Source organism: Bos grunniens, chromosome 11 (genome assembly GCF_055505025.1).
Source record: "Bos grunniens cultivar Pamir isolate PY7600 chromosome 11, Bosgru_T2T1.0, whole genome shotgun sequence".
Lineage (NCBI taxonomy): Eukaryota > Metazoa > Chordata > Mammalia > Artiodactyla > Bovidae > Bos > Bos grunniens.
Window position 1 is genome coordinate 6,470,531 of NC_141175.1, and position 25,245 is coordinate 6,495,775.

At 54.8% G+C, this 25,245-nt stretch overlaps 1 protein-coding gene across 2 annotated transcripts in view; it reads right to left on the bottom strand.

Annotated features, from left to right (window-relative positions):
- Window positions 1–2,031: 2,031 nt before the first annotated feature.
- Window positions 2,032–25,245, bottom strand: part of LAMC3 (laminin subunit gamma 3) — a 67,634-nt gene continuing 44,420 nt past the window's right edge. Inside the window, exons 14-28 of one of the 2 annotated variants that reach the window (XM_086324509.1) lie at window positions 24,138–24,383; window positions 23,063–23,216; window positions 22,261–22,403; window positions 21,591–21,769; window positions 20,163–20,304; window positions 18,722–18,927; window positions 18,270–18,346; window positions 16,972–17,106; window positions 15,309–15,456; window positions 13,636–13,785; window positions 11,065–11,167; window positions 8,726–8,925; window positions 7,312–7,458; window positions 7,125–7,224; window positions 2,032–3,511 (exon numbers count right to left, since the gene is read on the bottom strand). In XM_086324509.1, the coding sequence (XP_086180635.1) occupies window positions 3,261–3,511; window positions 7,125–7,224; window positions 7,312–7,458; window positions 8,726–8,925; window positions 11,065–11,167; window positions 13,636–13,785; window positions 15,309–15,456; window positions 16,972–17,106; window positions 18,270–18,346; window positions 18,722–18,927; window positions 20,163–20,304; window positions 21,591–21,769; window positions 22,261–22,403; window positions 23,063–23,216; window positions 24,138–24,383 (2,381 nt within the window). In that variant the 3' untranslated portion in view covers window positions 2,032–3,260. Of the gene's footprint in view, window positions 3,512–5,632; window positions 5,861–7,124; window positions 7,225–7,311; window positions 7,459–8,725; window positions 8,926–11,064; window positions 11,168–13,635; window positions 13,786–15,308; window positions 15,457–16,971; window positions 17,107–18,269; window positions 18,347–18,721; window positions 18,928–20,162; window positions 20,305–21,590; window positions 21,770–22,260; window positions 22,404–23,062; window positions 23,217–24,137; window positions 24,384–25,245 lie in introns of those variants that run through there. The other variant, XM_086324510.1, reaches the window with a different exon arrangement.

Genomic DNA, 25,245 nt, shown 5'->3' on the forward strand with positions numbered 1-25,245 from the left:
GGCCCTGATCATGCACTTCCTGATCCAGACTCAGACAGCTGGTTGCCCTGGGTGTTGAGCTGCTTGGTTCAGCAGGGCAAAGGCTGCCCTGTCTTCCACTGCTTAGCTGCTGGGCTGCATGCCTAGCCAGATGTTCAGCAACTGCCACATTCCACCCAGCCACAGCCCCACCTCTGGGGCCAGAGAATGGCTCTCCACACCAAGCATGCCTGGACTGCATGAGTCATGAGATGTCAGGCCCGAGGTATGTCACCACGGAACAGAGAAGAGGCCTGTTCTCCACCCGTCGGGGATGCTGGGATAGGGCTTTGCTGAGCCCCGCATGGCTTGGGCAGATAAAAGTGGAATGCCAAGAGCAGGCAACAGAGCAGCTGTGTGCCTCTGTCAGCCAGGAAGAGGGGTTGGGGGGCATCAGACCCTGCCCTAGAGGTCTTCAAAGAACCCCTATCTCCTTGGCACCACTTACACAGGCATCAATCATCAAACTCTTGGGAGAGTGAAACCCTCCTGTTTTGGCCTCCCCACCCAGATCTACCTGCTCACTCCTCGGGTCACTGCTGTGCACCATGTCACCCCCACCCCCCACCCCCCAACCCTGGCCTCAGTTTTTGGTTTCTCCATGGAGAAGCACATCTCTTCTCTGAATGCTGTCCGCTAGAGGTTGGCAGAGATGGGAGAGGCACAGCCCAGCTCTCATTACGGCCTTGGGCCCAGAAAGAAAGGAAGTGTCAAAATGCTAGTCACTCAGTTGTGTCCAACTCTTGTGACCCTATGATATTGTAGCCCGCCAGGATTCTTCAGGCAAGAATACTGGAGTGGGTTGCCCTTCCCTTCGCCAGGGGATCTTCCTGACCCAGGGATCGAACCTGGGTCTCCTGCACTGCAGGCAGATTCTTTACCATCTGAGCCACCAGGGAAGCTCAGAGAGACCCTTGTTATTCTGATCAGGAGTAGGGGAATCTGGTTGAGCTGGGTTGGTCTCTCATGGAAAGCTGGAATCAGGACAGTTTCTAGCCTGTCTCTGCCAAGCATCTGACCTGATGACAAGTCAACAGAGGGGCCACAGTGGGTCTGGGTGGAGGCGGTAGGGGTAGTGAGGACATTCTCTTCCATCAAAGCACAGGAAAAGCAAAGAAAGCTGCTTTGTGGAGAGGAAGAAAGTAAACGCAGAGAGAGCAGAGGCAGAGAACAAGGGGAGAGACAGAAAGGAGGGGAGAGGTAAGCCTCCAGCCCCTGGCCACAAACCCCCCTTTTCTGCTTAAACCAGAGCAGGAGGGGGGTGGTCCTTGTGGTCAAGAGCCCTGACTGAGCATGTGCCAGAATCCCACCCTCAACCTGGGTTCTCAGAGTGACCCGTGCAGGCCAGGCCCCCACCCTGCAAATGCTGGGCTGCTGCCCACTCTCCTGCCTGGAATGTTCCCTGCTGTCTCCCCACCCTTTGAGGCCTGGCCCCAAGCCCTCCTCTCCTCACTTGGGTCCCTCCCTGAGCCTTCCTGCACCACTGGACGCCGGTGTTGAGTTCCTTTCCTGCCTCAGTGTCTCCAGCCTGAGCCAGGGGTCAGCTGAGAACCTCTCTGCACCCCACCCCACATACTACCCCAGCCCCTGTGAAAGTGTGAAAGTGTTAGTCACTCAGCGGTGTCTGACCCCATGGAATTCTCCAGGCAAGAATACTGGAATGGGTAGCTGTGGCCTTTTCCAGGGGATCTTCCTGACCCAGGGATCTAAGCTGGGTCTCCCGTATCACAAGTAATTTTTTTTACTGTCTGAGCCACCAGAGAAGCCCCCTCCCAGCCCTGAGACTTTGTCTAATAAGCCCCTTGGAGCAGAGAGGAGAGGGCAGATGGCTGGGGTCGAAGGACCCCTGCGGAGTCCCTGCGATGGGAAGACACTGGCAAAGCCGGTGGTCTCAGCTCTGCCATCGTCCTAGCCCCTCATGTAGACCGAGAGGCGTCACCGAATGTGCTGCCACTCACTCGCTGGGTGCACCCACAGCCCAGGCCCCTGCTGGACCAGTGGCACACCACCAGCTAGTAAGGGAGTCCTTTATTACCGCGTTAAACAGAACTGGTTAAACAGAGTTGGTCTGAGCTGCTGCCTGGGAGGCAGGAAGGGCATCGGGAAGGGACTAGGCTCCTCCCTGTGCCAGGCGCCCACCCTCCCAGTGCCAGGGCCCTGCCATCTGCTGGAAGAGGGCCCAGGGAAGGGTAAGAGAGCCAGGAGGAGATGCCGAGACTCCTGGGCAGAGGTCGGCAGGGGGCCTGGCCGCATGGGGATTCCCCGGCATGACAGGGTAGAAAGGCAGCCAGGCCTCCCTGCCCAGCACCTGGCGGGGCCTGCCTTGTGGCAGGTGGGGCCGCAGGGCTGCAGGGCCAGTTTGGGAAGTATTGATCGGTCAAAGGCCAACCAGGGTTGGCAGGGTCACAAAGAGCTCCAAAACCCAGGCCCTCTCAGGCCATGAGACCCAGCTCTTTGGACAGGCCAGGACCCTTTAAAGGGTCATGACCCTAAAAGGGGCCGCGAGCCCAGGGTGGGCGGTTCCTTTAGTGAGTGCGACCCAGTCCCAGGATCTTGAGAAGGGAGGCACTCCTTGAAACCAACAACGAGGCCCCTTCCCAGGGTGGGCCACACCCCGGCCGGCCGGCCAAGCAAGCAGGCTGCCCTAGGGCCCCAGGAGCCCTGGGCCTCAGCTTCCTCTGATGAGAAGCCTTGGCATCTTGCATCTCTTGACCTGCCTGGTCCCTCGGCTGGGCTGTGTGTTCGTGGTGGATGACAGATAGGTCAGGGGTGGGGGCGCTACAGGACAGAGGGCAGGTCTGGAGCTGCGGGCTCCGGCTGAACCCGCCCTGGATCTCTGCAGATGGCCCCCGACTCAGCCTCCTGGGTACCGACCCTGCCCGGGTATGTCAGTGTCACAGGGTGTTCAGAGTCCAGCGGGGAGGCGCAACACACGCGGATGGACTAGTTCATGTGTGTACTGTGCACACTCGCAGGTGCCCACACGTACCTGTGCGTGTGCAGGCGTGTACGGCGAGGGAGTGCACGCTGTTGGGGGTGTGCACACCGTAGCCGCCTGGGTGAACTCTGAATGCACACTCACTCCTGCCGGAGGGGAGGGGGTGTGAGCACGGACTCGGGAGGGTGCCAGGCAGCAGGCTCTGGTGGGTGTGTCTGCACAGCGCACCTGCGGGGGTGTGCAGGCCCTGGGCCAGGGAAGGGGGCACCTCGGGGTCTGGGGGCACCTCAGGGCCCAGCAGCCCTCACTGCCAGCTGGCACAGCTCTCGGGCAGGCTGTGCAGGATGGCCTCCAAGTTCTGCTTGTCGGCGCGGATCTCTGAGAGGTCGTTCTCGAAGCTCTGGATCTGCAGCTCCTGCAGCTTGGACTCCTGCTCCAAGAGGCTCAGTTTCCCCTGCAGGGCCCCCGGGGGACCCAGCCGCAGCCTCAGACGCTCCAGTGCCCACTGGGTCTCGTTCAGGGCCCTGGCTGGGGCTCTGTGGGTGTCTAGCGACCCTGGACAGAAGAGCATAGACAGCCTCAGGGAGGGGGCTGGCTCCCCACCCATGGAGGGCCCTCCCCAACCCCAAATTTTCAGGATGCCAACTGCCCCACCAGCTACCAGGAAAGCAAGAGCCCAAGAGGGCAGCGTGGTGAGGTAGGTGAGGGCCTGGGCTGGGTTTGTACCCCACCAAGCTTATGTGCTTAGAAAGCTGAGCGCAGAAGAATTGATGCTTTTGAACTGTGGTGTTGGAGAAGACTCTTGAGAGTCCCTTGGACTGCAAGGAGATCCAATCAGTCCATCCTAAAGGAGATCAGTCCTGGGTATTCATTGGAAGGACTGATGTTGAAGCTGAAGCTCCAGTACTTTGGCCACCTGATGCAAAGAGCTGACTCGTGTGAAAAGATCCTGATGCTGGGAAAGATTGAGGGCAGGAGGAGAAGGGGACGACAGAGGATGAGATGGTTGGATGGCATCACTGACTCAATGGACATGAGTTTGGGTAAACTCTGAGAGTTGGTGATGGATAGGGAGGCCTGGCGTGCTGTGGTTCATGGGGTCACAAAGAGTCGGACACGACTGAGCGATTGAACTGACTGACTGACTGAAGCTTATATGCCAACCTTGGAAGTTTTCCTCAGGTGGCATGGAGAAGCTGTTAAGCTTTGGTACTGGTATTACTTTTACTGTTAAAGAAGAGAAGACCTTGGGTGAGTCCTGAGCCCCGGTTTCCTCATCTACAAAGCAGCGTGTGTGAGAGAGAGGTCCCCACGTGTCTGCTGGCTCCCCCAAGCGGTCGATTCGCTGAGAGCGAATGCTTATGGATGGATTTCACCTGGGATGCAGGGACACCAGGTGAAAAGAAAGGTCTCTGGCATGAGAATGAGGGGGCGTGGGACAGGAGGGGCTGCAGGCCTGGGAAGCGGGCAGTGGGGGTCTAGTCCTGGCCCTGGGGCCTGGATTAGCTCTGCTGCTTGGGGTGAAGGACTTCCCCCGGAGCCTCTCCAAGTGTGAAACGAGGTGGGTGGGGCCGGGTGCTCACCTAGGAACTTGGTGATGATGGTGGCATGGAATCCACCGGCTGTCTCCCCTGCCTGGGCTTTGTCAGCTTGTCATTAAGGTGACACTCAACAGGAAGACAGCTGAGCCAGGTGGGAGAGTGGTGGAGACAAGGAAACAAATTCTAAATGGCATTTTAAAAATTAATTAATCAGGCCGTGTCCGGTCTTAGTCGCAGCACGTGGGATTTTTCGATCTTCGTTTCGGCATGCAGGATCTTTAGTTGCGGCCACACAAACGCTTGGTTGCCGCCTGTGGGATCCAGTCCCCTGACTGGGGATTGAACTCAGGCCCCCTACGCACAGTCTTAGCCACTGGACCACCATAAAGGAAGTCCCCTAAATGGCTTTGAATCCCACAGGACCCCACAGGCTCCCGTGGCCCTGAGTTTCCTGGGCCACGAAGGCTGGGTTGGAGGGCAGGCAGCTGTAGCAGCTGAGCCCGGGCTGGGAAGACGCAGAGGGAAGATGCTCCCAGCAAAGACCCTCAGAGGCCCCACCATCCACCGGAAAGTCCAAACAGCCTGGCCTCAGAGAAGCGTACAGCCTCCGCTCTGCCTGCCCAGCTGGATCTCCTGGGGGTGGGGACAGGGTCCAGGTGTGCGTGGTCACTCCTGCACCTCCGGGTCAACCCCAGTGCCAGCGTAAATGAGTGAATGACAACAGTGGTGAGAATGGCTTTACCCACACACAGCGTTTGATTCAGGCTGGGCTGAATCGTGTCCAGTGTGCTGAGTTCTTGTGGGTATAGACTCGTGGCTACAAGTGGACACACTCTGAGTCAAGTCAGACCTGAGCGTGACCCACTGACTGGCTGTGGAACCCCGGGCACGTTATTTAAATTCCCTGTGCTTCGGTTTCCTCATCTGCAGAATAGCAAGAGCATCAGGATCATTGGCTGGAAAGGTTCGAATGAGATCCGACCGTGTGTGCAAATAGCTGAGTGGGGGTCTGGTGTCCAGGCGAAATGCAGAACATGCTGATTTCCCTTTGGCTTATTGACAGTGAGAATTGAAATGCATGCTATCCCATGGACAAACCTTGAGGATGTCACACTGAGTGAAATAGACCAGGCACAAGAGGAAACACACTGTATGATTCCACTTAGGTGAGGTGCCTACAACGCCAAATTCACAGAGACAGATGGTGGAACAGGGGTTGCCAGGGGCTGGGGGTGGGGGACTGGGCTTTGTGTATAATGCAGACAGGCTTCATCTTGGCATGATGAAAAAGTTCTGGAGATGGGTGGTGGTGATGGGCCACATGGGAAGGTGAATGTTGTACCTAATGCCATTCAAATGTATGCTGAAAAATGGTTAAAATGGCAAATTTAATGTTTTGTGTGTTTTAAAACGGCATGCTGTTCACTTCAGCAGTGAAAATCGCTCAGTCGTGTCTGATTCTTTGTGACCCCATGGACTGTAGTCCATGGAATTCTCCAGGCCAGAATATTGGAGTGGGTAGCCTTTCCCTTCTCCAGGGGATCTTCCCAACCCAGGGATCAAACCCAGGTCTCCTGTATTGCAGGTGGATTCTATACCAGCTGAGCCATAAGGGAAGCCCAAGAATACTCAAATGGGTAGCTTATCCCTTCTCCAGAGGATCTTCCCGACCTAGGAATCGAACCAGGGCCTCCTGCATTGCAGGCAGATTCTTTACCAACTGAGCTACCAGCGAAGCCAACTGCTTCCCTGAAGTTCACTGAAGTTTAGCACTTCAGCCTAACTGCTATCAGGCAGTCGAGCCCCTCACCCCTGCTCGAGGGCTCCGCGTCCTGGGGGCTGTCCCCTTCATGATTTACTGACTCATCACAGTTCCCAGGTGGCACTAGCAGTAAAGAACCCACCTGCCAATGTAGGAGATGTAAGAGACGTGGGTTCGATCCCTGGGTTGGGAAGATCCCCTGGAGGAGGACATGGCAACCCACTCCAGTATTTTTGCCTGGAGAATCCCATGGACAGAGGAGCCTGGCAGGCTACAGTCCATGGGGTCACAAAGAGTTGGACACGACTGAAGCGACTGACCACACAGGCACGCACACGCCACACTGTGTGGCAAGCACTCTGTAAATTACCCTCTGTGACCCCATTTCACAGACTGGGTGACTGAGGCTCAGAGAGGGTGAGTGATTTTCCTAAGATCTCACAGCCCAGGAAGGCAAAGTGCCAGACCTGAATCCTGGTCTATCTGATCCCAAGCCAGCAGCTGGTCCCCAGTGCTACGCTTGCTCTTGTGACATTCTCTCTCCTTCTCTGAGATCCTCAACCACTGAGGGCGGATCCAGTCACCTGGTGCCTACAGGTGTTGTGCAGGTAGTGAGTGTTCCCTCCTCCTGACTAGCAGCCCCTGGAGGCACAAAGTGAGCTTGTTTCTAGACCCCAACCCTGCCTTATGTGAGGGGGCCTGGAGCAGTTACAAATGCTTGCAATTGACCACAAGGCTCAGGATGCGGGAAGCAATGGATAGGAGGGCTAGGAGACAACCTTCCCCTGGACTGGGCCTCACAGAAAGATCCCAGAGGTGTGCCAGGGACCCAGAGGGCCAGGGCCTGGCCGTGGGGTTTCCTTACCCAGCCTGGCGAGCAGCTCCAACAAGGCTTTGATGTCCTTCTCCAGAGAGGTGCGTGACTCCCGGATCTGCCGTTCCATCTGGCTCAGCCCGGCACCATCCTTTTGAGGGGCAGGGGGAAAGGAAAAGCTTGAGCGGCTCCCAGCTGGTTCCCGGGACCAGGAGGAAAAGGCATGGGGGTCTCGTACCCACTCAGCCGCCTCCAGCTCCTGTCTGTGTGCTTCTGAGGCCGGCAGCTGCCGGGAGGCCAGTCCGAGGGTCGCCCGCGTCTGGCTGGAGAGCCGGCTAGCCCGGCGGTGTTCCTGCTTCCCTGCCCTCAGCAAGGCCTTGGCGAGCTGTTGGTGGGAGGCAGCAGAGAGGGGAGGGTGAGTGGAAGGAGTCCTTTCCCTTTTTTAAGTTTGTTTGTTTGTTTTTTTAATGTGGATCATTTTTTGAAGTCTTTACTAAATGTACTACAATATTGCTACTATTTTATGGATTTTTTTTTTTTTTATATTTTGGCTGCGAGACATGCGGGATCTTAGCCCCACATCCAGAGACTGAACCTCCCACCCCCTGTACTGGAAGGTGAAGTTTTAACCACTGGACTGCCAGGGAAGTCCCCAAGAGAGTCCTTTTAGAGGTAAAGGATATTAATGGTCATCATGCCAAGTGGTCATCACTTCACTTCATCACTTCACGATCATTTATTTGTTTGCTCATTCACTCATTCATTCAACAGGTATGTACCAGATGCTGGCACAGTGTAGGTTGCTGGACTCTACCCATCTCTCCTCTGAGGAGAAACTCCAGCTATTTCACAGATGGGGAATCAGAGCTGCAGAAGAGAGGAGCTGGCTGAAATCGAAATGACAGGACCAGAAACCAAGCCTGGGGGCGCCTGCAAATCCAACACTTTCTCTAGGCAGCTGTGAAGGCAGTTTAGGGGACTTCCCTGGTGGCCCAGTGGTTAAGAATCTGCCTTGCAATAACAGGGGACACGGGTTTGATCCTCGGTCAGGAAACTGAGATCCCACAGGCCTCGGAGCAAATAAGTCCACATATCACGACTACTGAAGCCTGAGTGCCACAACTACAGAGTCTGTGCACCGCAATGAAAGATCCCGAGTGCTGCAACTAACACCCCATTCAGTCAAATTAATTAATTTTTTAAAAAGAATACACTTAAAAAAATAAAGGCAGTTCACTTGGGACCCAAGCAACAAAGCCAGTGAAGGTGCTGGGGAGACTCACATCAATTCAAATTTGGCGCCAATTAAACAAGAAAAGCCGAGAGGTTTAGGGAGTACAGCCCAACACACCGAGGTGTGAGTCCTGCTCATGTGATTGAAGCCACTGAACCAGGCTGGCCCGAGGGTCCCCGCCCGTCCCATGGGGACTGCAGTGACATCTCTTTCATGCGAAATCAACAGGGTCACCTGTGTGAAGCTCCAGAGCTCAGAGCCTGGGAGCCCCTGGTAAGTGCAGAGTACTCAGCATTGCACACAGAAGGGAGCAAATGTGTGAGGGCAGCTGCCCCACAGAAGGGCACCTCCTCTATGCTACTCCTCCCCCAGGCCCAGAAGACACGGATGCCGCAGGAGTCATGTCCCTGGCCCTGACCTTGGCACTGTCCTGGGCCAGCAGCTCGGCTTCCCTGCCCTTCTGCTTGGCCCTGGAGGAGACAGAAGCCGCATCTCCCAGCATCCTCTCTGCCTGCTTGGTCTTCTTTCTCGAGTCTGCAAGGATCCTGTCCTGGACGATGGCCGCCTTCCTCCTCAGCGCGGCCTGGTCCTTGGGCCGAGGAAACCTTGGCTTCATTCCTGTAAACCCAGCCGAGGCTGTGTCAGGAGGGCTGGGCTCACGCCTGGAGAGCCCAACAGGAGGTCCCCACCGGAAGCTGACCGTCCCCAGACCCTTGGACAATGTGAGCAGAGGAGTGAGACACACGAGATCTGTGTGTGTTACTTCTCAGGATCACCCAGGAAAAACCTAAATGAGACATAGTGCTCTGTGAGTGTAAAGATTGACGTGATACTATGATATCAGATTGGCAAAAAAGTTGGTTGCATGAGTGTGTGCTCAGTCTTATCTGACTCTGTGACCCCATCGACTGTATGTAGCCTGCCCGGCTCCTCTGTCCATGGAATTTCCCAGGCAAAAATACTGGAGAGGGTTGAGATTTCCTCCTCCAGGGGATTTTCCTGACCCAGAGATCGAACCAAAGTCTCTTGAGTCTCCTACATTGGTAGGTGGATTCTGTACCACTGAACCAGTTGGGAGGATCTTGTTTTCGGTTATGGAATATCTTATGGAAAAACTCAAATGGACTTTTGGGCCAACTCTATTTACAAGTCACAGGATTACATGATGGTCAACGCCTGGGCCAGTGGAGATGGGAGCCACAGCCCGGTATATAGAAAGATCCACCCAGTTCTTTGTTTTTATGGACCACCCATTTCTACAAAGGCTTTGAGGCAGCTTATCATGATAGATCAACTGGACCATTAAAATGAAAAACCAAGGGCCATAGGTAACTTGGGGGATGAGGAAGAGTGAGAAGTGCCAGAAAACAGGACCATGCCAGTGCAGGGCCAGATGCTCTGTCCACCAGTTAGCCTCCTCGCAGCCAGGACAAAAGGGGAAATTTGACAGTTCACACGGATTTTATTATCTAATAAAAGGCAGTGTCTCTCCATAGAGAAAGACTTCTCCCTTTCCTCTGAGATCAAATGCTAAGGGAAATTTATCCCAAGGGGTACTGATGATTGTAGTTGTTGCTCAGTTGCTAAGTCGTGTCGGACCCTTTGCAACCCCATGGACTACAGCATGCCAGGCTCCTCTGTCTTCCACTGTCTCCTGGAGCTTGCTCACTCAAATTCATGTACATTGAGTGGGTGATACTATCTAACCATCTAACCATCTCATTCTGGGCCGCCCCCCATGGTAGACAAAGTAAAATTTTAAAAAGAATCAAGCCTTATAATTTTCAAGGACGTAATAGTACATAACCATTCTATGAGGATAATCCAAAGGTTAGATCTATTTTGCTTCTTGCACACAAAAAACCGGTGTTTCTTAAAGGGCACGCTGGGGAGTCCTAATTCTACAGGGTGTTGAGAAATGCTAGGGCATAATGTCAACTAAGTTTATATGAAGTGAACCCGAGGCACTTCCCTGGTGGTCGGTGGTTAAGAATCTGCGCTTCCACTGCAGGGGGCACAGTTTCAATCCCTGATGGGGGAACTATCCCGCATGCTCCATGGAGGCACGCCAATAAAAAGTGAACCTGTTTTTTTTATTGCAGGACTTCTCAGAGCCTTTAGTACTCTCAGGTGCGCACTGCAAGGCCTCAGGGACATCTACAGCACGTTCCATTTCTTAAACTTATTTGAACACAAACCCTCTCTTGGCGGAACAGTTACAGGCTAAGGGCTGTTCCACATTTCATGCAGCAGAATTTCCTTTCTTGGTCTACTCATCTGTAAAATGGGGGCACTTGGCCTCATTTTCCTAAAGTTCAAGAGAGACTTGGACTGGCATCAACCTACGCTCCCTTCTAAGGAGCAACACCGAATCCCTTCCCAGAGCCCCACTGGACACTGGACCAGGGCAGCCATTTTTGTACCAGGTAACTGAGCCAGAGTGGCCTGGATCAGGGACGGACAGCTGATGGCATCAGATTCTCTTCTCATCTGCTCTTGAGGGGTTCTGTGTGTGGTCTGGTGACAGATGGCCATGTGGGCAAGAACCGGGTGAGTGGTATGCGAGATGGGGAGGGACAAGCAGCGACAGGAAAGGGCAGTCCTGAGAGGCCCAGGGAACGGTCTCTTTGGCTCATGTTCACGTGACTGGACCTCTGGCCCCTGCAGCCAGGCCTGCCCAGGGTGAGGCCCTATCCCTGGTGTCTGTCATGCGCATTTGTGCATTGATGAGCCTGGGGCTAAGCAGGGCACACATACCTTCCACGTCAGCCAGCAGAGTCCTGGTTCCCATGACAGTCACCGTGGCAGCCTGGACAGATGAGGAAGCTCGGGTCAGGGCGGCTCTGGCTTCCTGGTGCAGCTGGAGAGAGATGGGAGAGGTTGGGCAGGTGGTGCTGGGGGTGTTCTGGGCAGAGCCAAGTCGGGTGGGCACCAAACCCACATATACAAGGTCCCCAAAGGGCACCAAAATGGACGCTGAATTCTACTGTTTACCAGGACTACCTGATTTGTCTTACTCTATCAATGTTAAACTTTGAATATCTCTCCCAAGAGCTTATCTGTCCCACAAAATCTTAAAGGAACACTGGAACCGAAGAACTAAAAAAAAGATGGATGACTGAAAGTTTCTTTTCAGAATGCTGCTGTATCTCAGCAAGAGGATGTGAAACAGAGAATCTGTTTCTTACACAACTTTTACTCCTAGGAAATTAGTTTCTTCCCCACTGTCACTAAATAAGGTGATGGTGGTGGTTTAGTTGCTAAGAGTCGTGTCCAAATCTTTGTGACCCCACGGACTGTTGCCCGCCAGGCTCCTTCATCCATTGGATTTCCCAGGTAAGAATACCGGAGGGGGTTGCCATTTCCTTCTCCAGGGGATCTTCCAGACCCAGGGATCAAACCTGGGTCTCCTGCATTGTAGATGGATTCTTTACTGACTGAGCTACCAAGGAAACCCACCACTAAATAAGGCTGGATACTCAAAAGAATACATATTTGATGGATGAATGGATACACAAAATGTGGTGTATCCACATGGTGGAATATTATTCAGGGCTTCTCTTGCGGCTCAGCTGGTAAAGAACCTGCCTGCAATGTGGGAGACCTGGGTTCAATCCCTGGGTTGGGAAGATCCCCTGGAGAAGGGAAAGGCTGTTCACTCCAGTATTCTGGCCTAGAGAAGTCCATGAACTGTATAGTCCATGGGGTTGCAAACAGTCAGACACGACTGAGTGACTTTCACACATCATCACATGTAAAAGAATGACGTGCTGATATGTACCATAACGTAGATGAACCTGGACAATACTACGGTAAGCAAAAGCAGCCAGACACAAAGGGGCCCGTATCACATGACTCCATTTGTATGAAACGTGCAGAGGAGGTAAATCTACAGAGACAGAAAGCAGACTGGTGGTTGCCGGGGGCTGGGGGAGGGAGGGCTGAGGAGTGACTGCTTGACGGGTATAAGTTTTCTCTTCCAGGGTTTCCTTCTGGGGTGATGAGTGTTTCCGAACTGAGAGGTGATGGTTGCACAACTTGGTGAGTGTGCTAAATGCCACTGTGTTGTACACTTTACAATGGGTAATTTTAGGGAATTCCCTGGTGTTTCAGTTGTTAGGACTCCACCTTTCCATCGCAGGGGGCATGGGTTCAATCCCTGGTCAGGGAACTAAGATCCTGCATGCTGCACAGCCTTGCCAAAAAAAAAAAAAGAGTGGGGTAATTTTATGTCACATGAATTTTGGTCAATCAATCAATCAATCATGTGGGTTTGAAGAGGTACCAGATGCTGCCCAAGAGCCCTCATGTCTTAAGTCTTACTCCAAACGCCTGGCAGAGGCGTTCCTGGGAGAGGAAGGTGGGAGGCACTGTGCTCGGGCTAGTCACTGGGGTCTGGTCCTGACCCTGCTGCGGCCTCATCTGCTCCCCGGACCAGGGGGATGGACTAGATCAACGAGTACCACCCCAGGAGACCCTAACATAGCACAGCTCACCCAGTGTGTGACAGGCACAAGGCCCAGCTCTTTGGATGCTGGCAGCAAACTTCCCCCCTAGCCTTGTTTTTAAAAGGACAATATAGATGTCTGTGGGATAAGCCACTGCTGGGATAAGTGGATGATGGATTTGAATAAAGTCTGTAAATCAGGCTCATTGTGTAAATATCATGTTGATTTCTTTACTCTGATCTTTATAAGGTGGTTAGGTAAAATGCTAACAGAAGGGGAATCTGTGTGAAGGGTATAGGGGAATTCTTTGGACTTTCTTCACAACTTTTTTCTAAGTCTAAAATGATTTTCAGATGAAAAGTTAAAAAAAAAAAACACACTTGAAGGGGTGCTTATACCTTAATAGTCTGGAAACCACTGGGTTGGGCTAAATTCACCTCATAATTCTTGAGTTCCCTGATTACTTAGCACCCCCTCCGCTTCGGGGCTGTCAACTGTGGGGTTGAATGCTGGAGTGATGTAGGTGTTCGCTAAAATATCTGGCAAGTGAACTAACGAATTCAAGACTGAATGAAGGAGACTCCTCCCAGACGTAATTAACACTGCGTAGGCTGGTAGGCACGGCCCTGGATGCTGCTGGTGCTCTGTCTGTCTAACCATCCTGCCTCCTCTCATACCTTCACTCCTTCTCAGGCAGTCAGGACCTCCTGCCTTGGCACATGCTAACTGAAGTTGTCTGGAGTTTGGCGGGGAGGCGCTGGAGGGGCAGAAAGAACTGCTCTGGTCTTTGCCCCCCCCTCCCCTGCTATCCCTGACCCCAGATCACGCCTGGGGCAGCCCCAACCTCCTCCAGGTGCTGCCTCAAAGCATGAGAGCCCACCTGCGTGAGGGGCTCCATCTCCTGCAGCACGGCCTGGGCGGTGGCCTGCAGGGACCCGGCAGCCTCGGTCACCATGTGCTCTCTCGATGTGACTGTCTTCTCCAGCGTCTGCACCTTCAGGCTCACGGCCTCGGCCTGGGACTTCTGAGGCTGCCGGGAGATGGAGGGCTCAAGCAAGAAAGGTTCAAGGGGCAGAAGGATGGGAGAAGCCCAGGGGCAGAGACGGTGGGGGTCAGGCTGCATGTGGACCCCCAAGACGCAGAGGAGCCAGGGCGAGAGAAGCCAGGCTGGGGAACCTGTCACTTGAGGCCTGATTCCAGCCCCAGCAATTTCTAGAAGCGTGGCCTCAGGCAACTCAGCTGACCTTCCTGACCTGTGTTTCCTCCCTCAGACTCCCTACTTGATTCTAAATTCCAGCCTGAATTAAATACATGGACTGGTCCATTGTAGGTGGTGGTGGTGGTTTAGTCGCCAAGTTGTGTCCGACTCTTGAGACAGCATGGGCTATACCCCTCCAGGCTCCTCTGTCCATGGGATTCTCCAGGCAAGAATACTGGAGTGGGTTGCCATTTCCTTCTCCAGGGGATCTTTCCAATCCAGGAATCGAGCCTGGATCTCCTGCACTGGAGACAGATTCTTTACCAACTGAGCTACAGGGGAAGCCACCAACTGTAGGTAGATTAGGATTCCTCATAATCTTATACCTGGAAACAGCCAGTCAGAGAAACACCCTCAATATATCGTTTTCTTTTTCTATGGCAGAAATGAATCCTAGCTGAGCAGTGACCTCCTGGTTTTGTTTGTTTGAGGCAAGCAGAGTGATTCCTAGGAATGTTTGAGTATCTGAGGTAGGGCTCCTTTTAAGGATAAGGGGCCTGAAAACCAGTATCTAGTCCAATCCAACTGGCCCTTTGTCTAGCTTTACTCTGGGGAGGGGAAAGGTGTTAATGGAGAGGATCAATAACCTGTACTTCTGAACTCAGACTGTTCTGTGGGGACTGCTTCTTACCTAACACCTTCAGTAGTATCTGGGACAGCACTCAGAGCCAGACATATCACTACCCATGTTTTCCTTTTTTATACACAGCGGGAGAACCAAGGACCCTGAGCATTTAGCCTGGGGCCCGTCAGTCCCAACCAGCTGGGTCCCAGATACATTTCTATATGTTTAGTCTTTTTTTTTTTTTTAAGTTCAGCTCCCCAGTTTTGGGATTTCAGGATTACTGAGAAGTCATGATGAACTGATTTATCCAGAGGTGAGGCATGAATGCCCTCCCCGCCCGTGATGGATACAGCCCAGAAATAACCTAAAGGGTGAGCTCCATCCGACACAGTAACCGAGGCACAGAGGGGGAAGGGCCTTGGCCAAGGTCACAGACCTTGAGTGGTGGGGCTGGGATTTAACTCCATGTCTGTCTGGTGTCATTGCCAATGCCACGGTGACGGAGAAGGGGCCTCGGCCTTAATATTATTTTCAATAATTAAGATTGGCTGAGCTCTGTGCCAGTCAGGCACTCTGCCAGGCCATGGAGGTGCCCTATCTTTTAATCAACCACTATTGAGCTAAAAATAAGCCACGTCATCTGCCTCGGCCAGGGCCACACTGGTTTCCCAGCCGCCACATTCTCCCCTATTCCCACCCAACGCGGAGCTCCAAGGACAGCCGAGCTGACCGGTGATGCTGGGGCGGAAGGTGAGGCCAGGTGCAGGGCCGCGGCCACGCCGGCTTGCTGCACAGCGGCCAGCACCCTCTCAGCTTCGGGCAGCGCCTCTGCCACAGCCGTGCCCAGCGCCTTCTGGGCCGCTTGTACCTCCTGGTACCTGGGGGGAGACAGAGGCAGGGTGGCTTGTGAGCGGGTGCAGGCTGTGCCTCCCGATCGCTGTCCCGGCCGCACCCCCTGCCCCCACTGGAATCCCTGATGGAAGAGGGCTCTGGCGACTTCCCGGGCAGAGCCACCATCTGTGGAGTGGGTACCCAGCAGCTGGCCTCAGAAGCTGGCTGCCACTTGGCAGCTTTCTAATGAATGAAAAGGCCACAGAGTCACTGCATTCTTGTTCCTTCATTCACTTAATTCAATCACGCTTTTCTGAAGGGGCTCCCGCTTGGTTTCCACTTGAGAGTCACACATTATGTGAATGTCTGGCTCCTCTAGATGAATCTCCAAGAGGAAAAGGCCTGGCACTGGCAGAGGGATAGCAGCCCAGGCCCTGATGCCCTTGGGTGACCTTGGGCATGCTGGTCTCCAGGTAAAGAGAGATCCCTGAGTCGCATGATCACTCTGGGGGCCTTTTTCCCCAAAGTGCTATAATCAGTCAACTAAGATAGCTTTCCGGTCCAGCTGTCCACATCTTGCCCCCCGCCAGTTCCCCCAACCAAGGGTACTGCTGGAGTGGTCCACCCCTGAGAAAGAAAGTGTTAGTCACTCAGTTGTGCCCAACTCTTTGCAACCCCATGGACTGCAACCCACCAGGCTCCTCTGTACATGAGATTTTTTTCCAAGCAAGGATACTGGAATGGGTTGCCATTTCCTTCCCCAGGGGATCTTCCTGACCCAGGGATTGAACCTGGGTCTCCTGCACTGCAGCCAGATTCTTTACTGACTGAGCTATGAGGGAAGCCACGCCCTGAGGTCACTCCCATCCCTCATCCCTTTTTAGAGAACCAGCGCCCCTGCCTCTGGGAGTGAGTCATGTGATTTGCCCAGCCATACTGATTGGTTCAGGACGGGCCACCTGACTCAAGCTGGGCCAATCAGAGTCTTTCATCTAGGAAGTCCACTTGGGCTCAGTGAGACGTTGGTGGGTCTTCGCTGACCCTCTGAATGAGGGTGATAGGAGCGGGCCACTCCCTCCTCAGCAGAGAATCAGGGGCCAAAAAGAAAGCTAGTGCTTGAGAGGCACTCCCCAGGGGCCTGGGGTGGGGGTGGGGAAGTTGTGGGGGTGGGGTGGGGGAGGAGGCGCTGACCTGGACCCTCCTCCTTCACGTTTCTCGTCCCTTCTCTCCAGAGGCTGAGCTGCACCCCCAGGCGTGAGTGTGTGTGCTCAGTCATGTCCGACTCTTTGCCACCCCCAGGGACTATAGCCCTCCAGGCTTCTTTGTCCATGGGATTCCCCGGGCAAGAATACTGGAGGGGGTTGCCATTTCCTCCTCTAGGCATGAGTGGGTTCCTATAACTCACGACCAAGCAGACCCAAGACCCCAGGCATCCCACCCCACCCCAGGGAACATCAAGACTCAAGGGAAGGCAGGCATTTCTGGAACCACTGGCCTCTGGTCAGGCCCTGTAGGCTCTAGGAAGCCAACCCAGGCTCCGCCCCACACGTGGGAGGTCTCACCTGTCCTCCAGCTCCTGCTGGGCCTCCAGGGCCGCTCGGCCCTCCACCAGGCTCCAGAGAAGTGCATAGCTGGTGTTGGAGGCGAGCAGGGCCCTCCGAGCCGTGGCCTCAATCTTGGCAGCGGTGTCCCTGTGGCTGTGTGAAAATACCCGCCTGACCATTACCAGTAGCTCACAGGGAGCGGGGCTTAGGTGCAAAGCCACACCCCCTGTGTGGGCCTCTCACCATCCCACGCAGAGTGCAGCCATGGGGGCCAGGCTCCTTTACCCTTTGTGCCTGGCAGGCAGCGAAGACTTGATGGGAAGAGGACCCACGCCCCTTCTTCCTGTTATACTGGGCTTATGCCTGCTGTCCTGGCAAAATGTATAATGGGGCCTTTCATCACACGTAAAATCTCAGCTTGGACAACAGATTATACGGTCACCCTAATATAGACAGCGCAGAAAAGAGTGGTCAAGACAGCCTGGGTTTGAATCCGGCTCTACCACTGCTAACCATTTGTTCTTAGGCAAGTCACTTCACCTCTCTGAGTCTCTTTGCTCATCCATAAAATGGACCTACCGTCCATAAAGTACAACCAAAGGGACACATTGTTTCAGACCTTGTGTCTTTAGGATCTTAAGCTGCTCCTTAAAGGCAGAGGATGAAACAATCCAAATATCCATCAATAGATGACTGGATAAACAAAATGTGACACATTCAAACCACGGAATAATACTATTCGGTTGTGAAAAAAAAAAGAATGAAGTACTGACACAAGGTACAGTACCGATGAACCTTGAAAATTTACACTAAGTGAAAGAAGCCAGATACAAAAGACCACGTGTATGATTCCATGTGTATGAAATGTCCAGGTTAGCAAATCTAGAGACAGAAAGCAGATGAGTGGTTACTAAGGGCTGGGGAGGGTGAGGAGGAATGGAGAGTGATGTTTCTGGGGGGGTGGTGACGAAAGTGTTCTAAAACTGACTGTGGAGATGGTATAATAACATGATTCTGTGAATATACTGAACACCATTGAACTGTTCAGTTTAAACAGGTGACTTGCATGGCTTACATCTCAATACAGCAGCTCCACCCGCATCCCACCCCCACGTCTCTGGGCTCAGAGATGCTGTGAGCATCTTGCACAGCTCTCCCCAACCATACAGCCCTGTACTCAATGGTTCCAACTTCTCAGGGTGGGGACACCTCAACTGGGCTGGCCCCAACCCTGGAAGCCCTCAGGAGAAGGGCTGGTCTCCCTTCATGGTTCTGTGAACAGGACCTCACCAAGCTCCCGGTGGCCTGGGGCTCACCTCCTGGCAAGGGCATGTGCCTCTGTGGCCAGCTGGCTCCAGTTGGTGGGTTGGCCGAGCCCTTCCTGAGGAATCACCTTTAGAGAAAAGAAGGAAGTCAGAGGGAGCTGATGGCCCATCCCTGAAGGTTCAGGGCTGTATCTGGCTCAGTTATTGGGAGAACTGGGCCATGCCACTTAATGTATAAATGCTCAGAGCCAGCTGCAAAGTCAGCATCCAGGGGGCGGAGCCCTAGAGCTTGGAAACAACAGTAACAACGCCTGCCACTGGCTGGGCATTCACTGTCTACTTGGAATATGCCTTGTGCTTTGCAAACATCATCTCACTGAATGGGCAGAGGAGCCACTGTGTGACCCGCTATTCTGCGGATGAGAAAACTGAGCCTCCCAAAGCGGGGACATGCCCCAGGCTCAGTCAAGGGGAGGGATTGGGGAGGGAGTCCCCTAGGGTACCAGAGATGCGAGGATGGTGGCTGCATGCAGAATCTCCTCTTCCGAGGACTCCAGTGCTGCCGCTAGGTCCGCCAGCTGGATGCAGGTCTTCTCCACTCCAGCCTGGGCACAGCGGGCACTCCTGCCCAGCGCCTGCAGCTGCTCCCGGGCAGCCTTCACAGCACCCTCAAGTCCTGTCACCTGCTCCAAGAAGGCTTCCTGGGCCCCTGCAGAAAGCCCCCAGCCCAGGGGTCACAGAGCAGTCGAGATTTCACAGTAAAGCCCACAGCCTCAAGGTGCCCCAACTGTGGCCTCTACTCCTGGGCACAGCTTGACTCCCCCACCAGGCCTGAGCATTGGCTCTAAAGGAAGAGCCTCCCCCATTTTACAGCTGCAAAAGCTGAGGTCCAGAGATGGCAGATCATGACCCAAGGTCCCCCACGCAGGAAGTCAGCCACAGACAAAGGACTAGAAGGAAGCCAAGCCTTCTAGAGCCACTGCGAGTACTTCCTGAACCTGAGAGAACAGTAAACCCTCCCCACCAAGTCAGCTCTGTAATCCACAGCATGGCTCAGAGCGGACATTGAATGCACAGCATCTGATAGCTCCCTATTTTGTGAGTCTTGCAAACCAGTGCTCAGCTCACCCATGGCTGGTGCAGGAGTACAGGTGCTTTTGAACATAAAACTTGACAAAATAACCAACTGGCTTTTGATGCCCCCATCAGTGTCCCAGGGCCAAATTTCACCTCGACTTAATGACAGTCTTGTTTCTTATTTGCCATTCACTTTCTGTGCTGGTGCCTCAGATGGTAAAGTGTTTGCCTACAATGCGGGAGACCCGGGTTCAATCCCTGGGTCGGGAAGATCCCCTGGAGAAGGAAATAGCAACCCACTCCAGTACTCTTGCCTGGAAAATCCCATGGACCGAGGAGCCTGGTAGGCTGCAGTCCATGGGGTCACAAAGAGTCGGAGACGACTAAGCGACTTCACTTTCACTTTTCTATGCTGGGGATACAGCAGTGAACAAAGTGGCCAACAGTTAAGCAGCAGGAACTTTACCTGTTCAGCACCTGGGACAGCTCCTTGATGTTCATTCGTTGAGTGACTGACTCAGTGAATGAACCCAACCCCTGCCCTCACTGAGCTTACGGGTATAGGCTAGGTGGTGCAGGGGACATGGGGACTGAGGCTGTAGTCAGAGGCTGATCTTAACAAAGCTAAAAAGTACAACAGGGCAAGGGATACTGAAAGAGAGGTCCGTGGGGTGACAGGACTGCACGGCAGGAGGGGCTCACCCAGCTGGGGAGGTCAGACATGCTCTACCAGCAAGCGAGTTCTAGGGGTGAGCCCAGAGCCCTTGAAGCATCCTGAGGCCACACTGAGGGGCTCCACGGTGAGCATCTGACCGGTCAGCCCCCTCCCCTGGCCTCCCAGTCTCCCACTCTGCTCTCCCGCTGTACCTTGCAGCAGGTGGGGGCCCTGGTAGACATCCCCCCGTGGAGCCTCTCCCTGTAGAATCTCCAGTGGTCCCCAGGGCCTGCCGCAGTCAGACCCTTGCAGCCATCCTTCCATCAGGGTCAGCCTGGCCTTCAGCTTGGCAGCCTGGAGGGGTCAGGGAGGGAAGGGTGTGTGAGGCTGGTGGCCTGAAGTCCTGCTTGGACAGCTCTGTTGGTTTCTTCCTGGCCTGCCATCCCCACAAGTGTTGCCTTCTGGCATTCAGCCAATCACACCTCTGCCCTGCTGATGGGGGGTGGGAAGGGAAGCCTCAGGAGGATTTCTGTCTGTCCTGCCATGTCCCCAGGACTTGGCATGGAGCAGACACGCGATCCTTGCAGACGGAATGAGAGCACTCTGCTCCATCTCCTAGCCCCGTTCTTTCAATCATATGAACAATAAATGCATTTAAGGAGCACTTGCTAGGAGCCAGGTGTGAGTGACCACCAGCCACACGCCAGCTCACGTTCACCTTGCAACCACCCTAAGGGGTGGGGGATACAGGTCCCAAGCTCTCTCCTTGATTCTGAAGTCCAAAATGCTCTGAAAATCCTCAAAGATTTCCATTCTGCATAGGATGGCAAAATCAGGTTTAAAAAAAAATCCCTGAATTCACTTAGAACAAGGCTACCTATGATCTTTATTTCCCTTCATGGTGTAAATGTTCTGAACAAGGCTACCTGTGATCTTTATCTACCCTCTTGGTGTGAACATTCACCTGTGTTCCTGCAGATGTATCAACGGGCTTGATTAGGGCAGCTGGCCCAGGCACTGCTGGGAGTGGTACCCAATATCCATCACACACCATCCTATCTTTCTACAGCACCATCATTCCAAAAGCTGGCCTCACTGATTTCAGGAAAGGGGTCGCAGGTCTGAAGCATCTCCATTTTGGAGTAGGAGAGACCCACTGAAGCTTACCAAGGCTGTCACCTGCCTGGGCACGTGACCACTAACAGGGCTGGGGGTCATGCTCCTGGGGTCCAGAGGTCATGCTCCTGACCCCTGCTCCACGTCACCTCCCTGCTTGAGGTTCTACTTGTGTTCCAGCATGAGCATCGCCCTCCCTCTGACCCTCCCCACGAAGGGCCACCTGTGTCCTCATCCCACCAAATGTGAGTAAGTGTGAGACCTCAGCCTGGTAGGGGGGAAGGACATAAGGCCGGGCCCATTTTTCTCTTGTCCACTCAGGAACCGGGAAAGGGCAGAGGGGAGAGCTGAGCCAGATGGCTGGGTGGGCACAAGAAGGAGGTGGCCGGTAGTCCCAGAAAGACCAAGGGCTCAGGATAAGTGGGCACTTCCTGGCGCCCAGCACAGAGCAGGCGTTCGCTGGGGGCATGAAATGAACAGAAGGTACAGCCGGCCTGTGCAGGGCCTAGATGGGGAGGGCTCACCTCCTCCTTCACCAGGGCGTAGCAGGATGGGCACTCCTGGCACTGCCTGCCGCTGGCCGTGAGGAAGAAGTTGTCCTGGCAACGGTCACACTTGTAGCCCACAAAGCCAGGCCTGCACACACACGTGCTGTTCTCGTGGCACTGGGGCGAGGTGGCACCCAGCGGGGAGCACCTGCAGTCTGGGGGAGGGGTGTGCAGATGGCACTGGGAGCCCTGATGGCCACCCCACACGAGAACCCCCAGGTGCCCTGCAACTCTGGCCACCCAGATGCTCCTGATCCCCGTGGGCAGCTCAAGTACCTTCCTGGGTCCTTCCCAGGAGACTGATTCAGAAGGTTGGAGACGATGATCAAGAACCTGAGTTATTTCAGTGTCCCCGGGATCTGAGGACCAGGCAGGTTTAGGACAGCCATGCAGTCCACGTATAAGTGAGACGCAGAGAGGTGATCTGATGGCCCCAGGCACTCAGGAGGTCAGTAGTAGCATCTAGGATTAGATTCTGCGCCCCTCCTCTGCTCTGTTCATTCACTCCACGTTCCCACATCTACTCCAAGAAGACCTGCCCCTTATCCGATCTGTCTCCTTCCTGCTGCTCAGCCATCCCCCCACTGATCCTCTTTCCTAGAAGCCTCCGTCTCTGGGCAGCCCAGGAAGGACCCGGCTTCCTTACCACGGCAGCCCTTGACAGAAAAGCCGAAGAAACCCAGCTGGCATCGGTCACAGGTATGGCCCTCGACGCCTGGACGGCAGGGGCATTGCCCGGTCTTGGGGTGGCACTGGTCCTCCCGGGAGCCCCACGGGTGGCACTTGCAGCTACAATAAGGGAAGGGAAGGAACCCTGGTCTGGGACAAGCTCTAGGCCGTTCCCAGCCCCGCCTCTGTCATCTTAGGCTGGCATGGGGCCTCGGGACCATGCCCTCTGTGGACGAGGTCCCTTCTCTGTGCAGGAACGTGTCCAACAGTCTCCTCCAAGCTGTAGCCCAGGAAGCACAGTCTCACAAAATTCTCCCCCTCCACCTCCCGAAAAGGGTATGGGGACATATTCATATATACATCTTGGACTATACCTTTCAGTTGGAAAATCACAAGGCAATTAGCATATTGAAAGCATGAGACAGACAGTCTGGTCAGAAAGAAACCGATTTGTTTCACGGGGCATGTCCCTGGAGCCCTCCGCTGCTCCCTAAATACGCTATCTAAGCTGCTGCTGTGGCCACAAAGGTCACAGAGCGACCGAGTTACTGAGCAAGGAAGCAGAGCCCGAACCAGCTCCCGCCCGCCTGGACGTCCCTCAGGGCTGCTCTTGGCCTGAATCCTGGGTTGGCAGGGCGGTGAATCTGACCCCCAAGGGATCGTCCCCTTGTCCCCCATCAGTTCACGGCACCTGGCAGTGGGCCTGGAGGCTCCCTGGTGGATTCTTCCATCCTGGGGGGACCCCCAGGGGAAGGGCACCCCAGCTGCACCCCACTCACCGCCGGCAGCCCCTCCCGGGCTGGAGGTCATAGAAGCCTGGGCTGCAGTGGCCGCAGTCCCGTCCGGTCACGTGGGGCAGGCAGGAACACTGGCCGGTCACTGGGTCGCAGGGTCTCTGCTCACTGACTGAGCCCTCCGGGTTGCAGCTGCAGGCTGTGGGATGGGAGTAGGGGAAGGAAAGGGTGTCAGGGCACCCTGCAGATCATCTGTTCCACCTCGAGGGGGTTCCAGAGAGGCAGAGAAGGTGGGGAGCCCAGGGAGATGACTCCCATTCAGCTCAGACTCCTGCTGCTGCTGCTGCTGCTGCTAAGTCGCTTCAGTCGTGCCCGACTCTGTGCGACCCCATAGACGGCAGCCCACCAGGCTCCCCTGTCCCTGGGATTCTCCAGGCAAGAACGATGGAGTGGGTTGCCATTTCTGAAAAAAGGCTCCAGGGCTCGGTGCTAGTCTCAGCCCATTTTCTATGTCCTTGGAGAGACAGGTCAGATGGCCATGGTGGCGGGTGGCCCTTCTGAGCCCCCTACAAGGCTGCAGAGAAGGCCAGAAACTCGGTTGTGGGGGTCAGGGGCCGACCCGGCTCCCACTGTTTTGAGTCACTTGAGTCTGCTCTCCTGGGCCCCCCTAAAACAAGAGGCCGACAGGGGCTGCATGGAGCAGGGGCACAAATGCTGAGCTTCTCCCTGGGCCACTCCTGGAAGCCTCCCACAAGCTGGTGCACGCCTCGAAGGCCCAGAGGGCTGAGCATCTTGGAAGCCCAGGGGCGGGACAAAATGATGAGGGCCACAGGCCATCTGGGACAGTCTCAGGTGCCAACATCAGAGCGTGAGATCAGTGCTAAACCATCCGGGCAGGAAAAAAAAAAACAAAAAAGTCACAGGGTCAGAGTTGATCAGATCCCGAAGCTGAAAGAACCTTGGAGAAGAAAACAAACCCTTATACTTTCTTGGCAAGGCAACAGAGAAGGTGAGTAACCTGCCTAAGGCTGCACAGGAGCCTTGCAGAACAGCCGGCTGGACCTGGTGGAGAAGGAGCCCGCCCCGCCCTGCCCCGCGGGCCTGGGAGGCTCGTACTCACGTGTGCATTTGTCTGCAGGCCGAGGGGCCAGGGCGCTCCCGTAGAAGCCCTCCCGACAGTGCCCGCAGTGGGCACCTGTCGTGTTGTGCAGGCATCGCAGGCAGCGACCAAACAGGGGGTCACAGTTGCCCACAGCATTGGGGTCCACGTTTCCACTGCACTGACATGGCTGGCAGGGCTGGGGGCGCCCAGAGAGCCCCAGTGGGTCCCCGAAAAAGCCATCATCACAGATCTCACAGCGCCGCCCTGGGAAAGAAGGCTTGTGTGGAGGAGCAGAAACGAGGGGCCTGGCCTGCTGGGTCCATGAGGGGTGAGGGTGGGTGGGAACCCAAGAGAGCTCCTGCAAGGCTCCTGGTGGAGGGGAGCACGGGCTCTGGGGTCAGGCTGACCTGGGGCCAGGGCCCAGCCGGGCCACCAGCTGGCCCTGTGGTCTTAAGCGAGCCGCTGGGCCTTGCTGAACTTGGACTCCGAGTCTGCAAAGCAGGGACAATAAAGGCAGCAACCTCAAAGGACCCTTGAGAAGGTTTGGCGAGCAAAGCACTAAGCCCAGATACTGGCACATGGTTCATGATCAGCAGCAGTGGCTGGTATTACCCATTCACCATCATCACCCTCCTAGCCATCTGGTCCTCATTCACCATTCTCTTCATCAGCGCCTTGACCATCCTCTTCCTCACATAATCATTATCGTCATCACGACCTTCATCTGCAGAGGTGAGTGGCAGCCGGATGATGCGGGGTCTGGTCGATTTCTCGCCCGTGGCTGATTTAGCATTATTCGTTTCCAGTCGCGCTGGGTCCTCGCGGCTGCCCGCGGGCTCTCTCTAGTTGCGGAGAGTGGGACCTACTCTCTTATCGCAGATCGAGGGCTTCTCGTGGCTGTGGCTTCTCTGGCTGCAGAGCAGAGCTCTAAGGTGCGTGGGCTTCAGTAGTTGTGGCCCATGGGCTCTAGAGTACAGGCTCAATAGTTGGGGCACCCGGGCTTAGCTGCTGCACACCATGTGGGATCTTCTTGAACTCGCGTCTCCTGTGTTGGCAGATGAATTCTTTACCACTGAGCCGCCAAGGAAGCTCTGTGGACGTCACCTCATGTCATCATTTTCACCCA